This window comes from Dipodomys ordii, unplaced genomic scaffold (assembly GCF_000151885.1).
Source record: "Dipodomys ordii isolate 6190 unplaced genomic scaffold, Dord_2.0 Scaffold155, whole genome shotgun sequence".
Classification (NCBI taxonomy): Eukaryota; Metazoa; Chordata; class Mammalia; order Rodentia; family Heteromyidae; genus Dipodomys; species Dipodomys ordii.
In genome coordinates this window covers 524,423-531,925 of record NW_012267371.1, presented here as the reverse complement: position 1 = coordinate 531,925, position 7,503 = coordinate 524,423, and the positions used below count along the sequence as shown (strand labels likewise).

Sequence of the window (7,503 nt, the reverse complement as noted above, 5' to 3'; positions counted from 1 at the left end):
CATTGTTGGTGGGGGTATAAACTAGTTCAGCCACTTTGGAAAGTGGTATGGAGGTTCCTCAAAAGACTACATATAGGGCTCCCTTATGACCCAACAATCCCACTTTTGGGCATTTACCCAAATGATTACAAACAAGACTACACTAAAGCTATCAGCACGACTATGTTTATTGTAGCATTATTTACCATAGCTAAGATATGGAACCAACCCAGATGCCTCTCAGTAGATGAATGGATCAAGAAAATGTAGTATATATACACAATGGAATTCTATGCCTCCATCAGAGAGACTCTTATCTCCAATTAACCACAAGAAAACCAGAAATAGATCTGTCTTGAAGTGGTAGAGTGCTAGCCTTGAGCAAAAGAAGCTCAGGGATAGTGACCAGGCCCTCAGTTCATACCTCCTCCTTCCGACATGACATCCTTCATCTTCTTCCTCAGCCTAGATCTCCTCCAATGATTGGGTGAGGGGTGCTTATCCAGTGGGCGAGGCCCCATGTTTAACCTGGCTGAGCAGGGAAGGTACAGGATTAGACTTGGGGAGACAGCTCAGTTTTTCAGCCTGGGTTCAGAGAAAGAGACCTCTTGAGAAATGTCACAGCCCCCTTGTCAGGCAAATTTGTCATCTTAAAAGTGTCCTCTTCCAGATCTGCAGTCTTAAGAAGACTAATGTGATCTCTGTACTTTCCTGGTCTCAACCAAAGGTAGACAAGACAAGTTAGAGACCAAAATATTCTCATAAGCAGTTAGCCAACTAATATTTTTGGATTTGGTTTTTAGTTTTGTGCCAGTCCTGGGGCTTGAACTCAGGGCCTGGGCACTGTCCCTTAGATTTTTCATTCAAGGACAGTGCTCTACCACTTGAGCCACCGTTCCACTTCGAACTTTTTTGCTGGCTAGTTGGAAATAAGAGTTGCATGCACTGTTTTGTCTGAGATAACTTCAGGATCCTCAGATCTTAGCAAACTGAGGAGCTAGGATTATAGGCCTGAGCTACCAGTATCCAGCTGCCAACTAGTTTTGAGTGACTCAAAAAAGGGTCTGATTTTTCTTTTTCTTGCTTCACATTAGCATAGAATTTTTGTTTTCAAAAGCCCTGCATTTCCTATTACCTATATACTATTCCATTGATAGATGTAAATATTTAATTAGTTTTGGATATTTGTTATGGGAAAAGATATATGTTTATACACAGATATAACTGCATATATATTTACAACTGTTTTTGTTTTGGTACAAGATAGAAGCAATTTCCATCTACTATAGAGAAAACCATGGAGCAAGTCTCCCTGAGCCAGCATTGTTTCTAGGTATCATTTGTTATTTCAGCATTGTCTCTCCTGTCTGTCTGTCTTTACATGTGGTCCCTGTGGTCAAGGTCATCCTGGGCCAGGGGTTACAGTAGCAGTCCAAAATCTGTAGACCTAGCACACTGAAAGGCACCAGGCAGCTTGCATACCAGTGGTCAGCAGCTGGTTCCGGTGTTTCTGCTCAGGCTGGCTTGCTTCAACCCTTACACCTTCCCCACCACCTCCCATCACTGTGCCCCCTGGAAAGCCAACTTCAGGAAGCCCAGGAGCTCTAAATCTAAATCTGAGAAGAATGTGATCTGAGATGATTCTGTGGCAGAAAGAATAGAAAGGTCCATGCATAAAATACTGGATGATTTCTTTCACTGTGGTACTTTCTTGCAATCTCTGCCTGGGAGGATTGACTAGCAGAAGTGTCTGCTTTGTCAGAGCAGAAGTGTGTTCTAGCCAGGTGACCTTTGATACCTGTGGTATGTGTGAGAATATTCTGGCCTCTTGGCTGGAATGTACATTACTAGCTGAAAGACATGTGTTACTTCTGGTGTTGGTCATGGTGGCCAGACTTGGCATAGTCTTAGATATATCAGGAGCTCTGGATTTCTCTCTTCCCATGCTCTTCTCATCACCTTCACCTCTTCCTCATTCCAGTACCAGGAGCCCTAGGTGACTGCCAGAAGAAAGGGAGATGACCTTGAAGTAATAAAGATGGAAGTCAATGAACGGATCCAAACATCAATCAGAAGTCACCAGTCTCAAGAAACAGGTAAAAGCTGGACCTCGGTGGCTCATGCCCTAATCCTAACTACACCGGTGGCTGCGATCTGAGGATCGTGGTTCAAGGCCAACCCAGACAGAAAAAAAAATCCACGAGATTCTTATCTCTAATGAACAACCCCAAAAGCTAGAAGTGAAGCTGTGGTAAAAAAAGCTCAAGGGCAAGTAACTCAGGCCCTGAGTTCAAGCTCCTGTACTAGCACAAGAAAAGAAAAGAAAAAGAAAAACAGTGGGGCAGAAGTCACAGTGTGGAGGTAAAGGTAAGTAGCTAGCACCTGTCTAGCTAGCCTGGCTAGCACCAGGGACTTATTTGGGCATAAAGCAGGAGTTGGGCAGCCAAAGGGCTGGACTAAGACTCCAGGTGGACTTCTCTTCAGTGAAGCTAGCTGACCATGAGAACTGTCTCCATCTACCCTGGGGAGCCAGGTCCTGGGATGTTCTCCCTAACCACATGAAAGCAGCTTAGCTATGGTCCCCAGAGCAGCCTATCTGATGCCAGTATGGTTGGTGAGATTTCCCACAGATGATGCTGTCAATTAAAGGTCTCCTTACAGCACCCTCATAATCCCAGCCCCCTCATCACCACCCCCCTCCTCCGGGAAGGACAACTGGGGCTGTGACAAACTTCCCAGCCCAGATCTTTCTGAAGATACTGTGACTCGGCTAATGACCCTGTATTAATTAGATAAGACATCAATTACATGAGCAAAGACTGCCAAGCCAGCACTTTGGGGGTTTTCAAGTTATTTACCCAGTGTCTCTGATTTTGCTGGGGAGAAAATAATTTCTTGCTCCCAGGCAAACTAAACGTACAAATTAGAGCAGTGGCTCTTTTCTGAACCATATAAAGGACAAGACCCAAATCATAGGCCAGTGAGCTGCTTCACAGCTAAGGGTTAGCATCAGAGCGGAGTTCTCTGGCCTGCTCAGCATGAGCCGCCAATTCACCTGCAAGTCTGGAGCTGCAGCCAACCGGGGCTTCAGCGGCTGCTCTGCGGTGCTCTCTGGAGGCAGCTCAGCCTCGTACAGGGCAGGAGGCAAAGGGTTCGGAGGGGGCTTCAGCAGTCGGAGCCTCTACAGCCTGGGGGGTGCCCGGAACACCTCTTTCAATGGCCCCAGCAGCAGTGGCCGGGCAGGGGGCTATGGGTTTTGCCGGAATCGGGCCAGTGGCTTTGCTGGTAGTATGTTTGGCAGTGTGGCCATGGGGTCCTCGAGTCCATCCATGTGTCTACCTGGAGGTATCCACCAGGTGACCATCAACAAGAGTCTCCTGGCCCCCCTCAATGTGGAGCTGGACCCTGAGATCCAGAAAGTTCGGGCCCAGGAGCGGGAGCAGATCAAAGTGCTGAACAACAAGTTTGCTTCCTTCATTGACAAGGTGGGTATAGGGACAGCCATCCCCCCCACCCCGCATGTCTCCTTATCTGGAACAGAGGAAAGGGGGGCACCTTCCAGGAGGGACACTGTGGGAACCCTAATGCTCCAGTGAGGCCTGAGACTGGCTGCAAGGGATTTGAGAGTATGCTTGAAGTTGGAATGACATCAGTGGGAAACCCTGGTGGTATGGGTTTTTATCCTGTGTCTAAATGAATACACAGGTGTCTGAGTATTTGAGCGTTTGCAGTATTCCTGTCAAAAGACAGAAGTTCCTGTATGTACTTACCTTAGTGAGAAAATTTCTAGACCCCTTCCAAAACCTCTTAAGTGTTTCTTGGATTTTTTTTTGCCACTTACCCCTTGGAATGTGCTCTTTTGTCCATTTTCTTGTAACTATTTTGTTTGCCCTGGGCTACCTTGAACTTATGAAGTGGAGACTGGGGAAGTCATCTTCAGTTTAACCGTGTCTGTCCGTTAAGCTCATTTCTTGCCTCATGGTAGTAAAATGATATTAATATTAATCACGAGCATTTCTTTATCTGTCACCCTGGAATCTGCTGGTTGGAACCAGCAGGACACTTTCTGACAATGTCCTGCATCACAGAGTTGAGGGGTGGGGGTAGAAGGATACAAGGAACTAGAAAGTTTCATCTGGGAAGGAGGATGAAGAGTAGGCAGTTTCAGCTCATGAGACTTTGAAGCCAGGCAGAGGAGGGGCCAGAGGCAGACAGGGACCTCTAGAACTCTAGGAGCCCAGGAGTGTGTGTTTTGATAAGTTCTTTAGGTAATGCTTGTGCACGATCAAGTTTGGAAACTATTGGAGACTGACTGGTTCCTACCAGTCTTAGGAAATAAAAACTTCCTGGGCTTAGGAAGTCAGTAAGGTGGGTGGTGAAGTATGAATAGTTTTCCAGACTGAAGTGGGCCATAGCAATCCCTTAGGAGAGGGAACACATGCAGGATGATAGGTCTTATCTGGGGATGGGTGCTTTCAAGCAAATGGAGAGAGGCTAGGCTGCCAGCTCTGAGCAGAGGGGCCCAAGAACAGGAAGGTCAGCACGCTTGTGTGTACCAGGACTTGTCTTCAAGAGGCAGCCCAAGCTGAATACACACATTGGGCCTGGCAGGTGTGGTGTAGACAGGGAGGAAGCAAGTGTCTAGGTCTTGACAAACAGAGGAAAATGAAGATGCTGGAGCCCATCTTGATCTCAGAGGCTGCCTCCTAGCCAAGCACCTCTATTGAACAAAGGGTTCTAGGTTGGAAGGTGGCTTGCAAGGGTGGGAAATCCTCTTCTGCCAAGAGCCAATTGGATATTTATAATATTATGGTGTGGCTCATACAAGATTATGGACCTAGGCAGAGGCCTAAAAGCAGCCTAAGGGAAGCATTGCATGTCTGTCTTGTCATACACTAAATGACTTTGTAGGTCTCATACAGCCTGCGGGCTGGTCATCCTCTACTTGTGTCAAATAGAACAGAAGGAAACCTCCTATCTTTCTTTTCTTCTCCTTTTTCTTTTGAAACCATTGACTGGGGGTGATTTCTAGGCGGACTGTTAATTTGGGTTCCAGGTGCGCTTCCTGGAGCAGCAGAACCAGGTGCTGGAGACCAAGTGGGAGCTGCTGCAGCAGCTGGACCTGAACAACTGCAGGAAGAGTCTGGAGCCCATTTATGAGGGCCACATCAGCAGCCTGCGGAAGCAGCTGGAGACCCTGTCCGGGGACCGGGTGAGGTTGGACTCGGAGCTGAGGAGCATGAGGGACGTGGTGGAGGACTACAAGAAGAGGTTAGTAGGGTCCTGGTGCCCAGACTAATTACCTCTGGGGCTGTGCTTTCCCAGCAGGCACTGAGACAGCTGCCTCTGAATTCGAGGAGAGCAACCCGGTGGCTAGACAGTGGACAAAGCCTCTCAGGCTCTGCCAATTCCCAGCTTGGCATGCTTCCCCTTCTTCTCCCTACTAGAGAATCCCTGTGTGTGTATATCCCAGATTTCTGGTTCCTATGCTCACCTAATTTCAAGGAGACCCTGAGCAGGGCAGAAGGTGTTGGGTTCTCTGAGGTCCTGCACATTTGAGACATGCCCCTTCTTCTATAGTTCTTTGTGGCTCCTGCCTTGGGGATGATAGGGAGTCATTGGTAAGGGTATCAGGCATCCAGACTTCCCAAGAAGCATGGATAAGGGGGGGTGTGGGCTGGCATGTTCCTGCTTTAGATGCTGAAAGGGAGAAGAAGAACCAACTTAGTCTCCAGACATCAGAGAAAATTCAGATCCACTTGTCATTAGCTGTGGACTGGGACCCTAGCCACAACTTGGCTAAGTAGTCTTAGTCAGTTTGGAGAGTTGCCAAGATGTAGAACAATATCCATTAAAAATATGTATTATGGGGAGACAAGCACTGGTGGCTCATGCCTATAATCCTAGCTACTCAGGAGGCTGAGATCTGAGGAGTGTGTGGTTTGAAGCCAGCCCAGGCAGGAAAGTCTGCGAGACTCTTACCTCCCATTAACCACAAAAAAGCTGGAGGTGGAGGTGTGGCTCAAATGGAAGAGCGTTAGCCTTGAGCACAGAAGCTCAGGGACAGTGTATAGGCCTTGAATTCAAGCCCTGAGACCAGCATGCTCATGCTCGCCCCCCCCCCGCCCCTGCCCCTGCCCCTGATCTTCTCACTGGTGCTTTTCCCACAGGTATGAAGAGGAAATAAACAAGCGTACAACTGCAGAGAATGACTTTGTGGTGCTTAAGAAGGTGAGGTGGGGCTGGGAAGGTGGCTCAGTGGTAGAGTGCTTGCCTTGCATGTGTGAGGCCCTGGGTTCGATTCCTCAGCACCACAGAAAAAGCCAGAAGTGGCACTGTGGCTCAAGTGGTAGAGTGCTAGCCTTGAGCTGTAGAACTGAGGGACAGCGCTCAGGACAGAGTTCAAGTCCCAAGACGGACCTAAAAAAAAAAAGAAGGTGAGGTGGGTTTCTGGCCTTGGGTCCCCAAGGGTGGGTACAGAGTAAGAGCAGAGGAGGGATTCAGGCCTGTCTTCCTCACGGAAGGGACTGGAGTAGGAGACGGAGATTTGCTGCCTGGGACATCTTGGACACTTGATGACTGACCAGTGCCAATCTCTCCATCAGTTTCTAACTTTTGTGTAAATGGAAACAGGACTCCAGCTGAGCTGTCAGTCTCCAGCTCCTGTCCTTGTGCCGAAGCACAGGATGCTCTCTGAGAGGGTAGGGATGTTCCTTCTACTCATTACTGGTAAATTGCTGTGGCTGTCATTGGCTCACTGACTGCTCAGTGACCCTTCACGTGGAGGAGCTGGCTCCTGTGCTAGGACTTTGGGAAAGAGACAGAAGGCCCAAGGATTTTGTTCAAGGTCTTGAGGTGAGTCCTAGCTGAAAGTTATGTTCCTGCTAGCCAGTCTTTATTCTCTGAGGCAGTTAGATGCAGAGAGCTGGGATGTCATTGGGGAAGAGGCTTATCAGGGCTTAAAGAAAGATGGTGTCAGGTGCCTCTGGTTCTCCTTAGGATGTGGATGCAGCTTACATGAGCAAGGTGGAGCTTCAGGCCAAGGTGGATGCTTTGGATGGAGAAATCAAGTTCTTCAAGTGCCTGTATGAGGGGGTAAGGCTGCCCTGCACGCTTCTGGCTCTGTCTTCCGTAAGGACAGATGTGAGATGAGTGGTCAGTTACCTTTCAGGAAGCTTAAGAGCTCAGGATCTCCAGCGTTTGGGGGCTTTGTGGATCAAAGACAGAAGTGCTCATCTATCCCGGTGTTTACCAGTTCCTGTGTGACCTCTGATGTCCTGCTGTCACAACTTCCAGGACACCATGGTCCTTCAGGGAATCTCACTAACTTCAGCCAAGCATATTCTCATTCCTGATCATCTTTTTGTCCTGCAGTTTGAGGTGTTTCTTGGGGTATTGGGCAAGAATCCCCAAGGGGATGGGGACTCTTATTTTTTGTAGTTCATTTTTCTTTTTCCTTCCTTCCTTCCTTCCTTCCTTCCTTCCTTCCTTCCTTCCTTCCTTCCTTCCTTCCTTCCTTCCTTC

General features: G+C 48.2%; 1 protein-coding gene across 1 annotated transcript in view; it reads left to right on the top strand.

The window, feature by feature from the left end:
- The first annotated feature begins 3,006 nt into the window (after nt 1-3,006).
- The window catches only part of Krt73 (keratin 73, type II), an 11,435-nt gene continuing 6,938 nt past the window's right edge, over nt 3,007-7,503 (top strand). The window contains exons 1-4 of the mRNA XM_013032455.1: nt 3,007-3,464; nt 5,036-5,250; nt 6,150-6,210; nt 6,979-7,074. Coding sequence (XP_012887909.1) covers nt 3,018-3,464; nt 5,036-5,250; nt 6,150-6,210; nt 6,979-7,074 — 819 coding nt within the window. The 5' untranslated portion in view covers nt 3,007-3,017. The remainder of the gene's footprint in view (nt 3,465-5,035; nt 5,251-6,149; nt 6,211-6,978; nt 7,075-7,503) is intronic.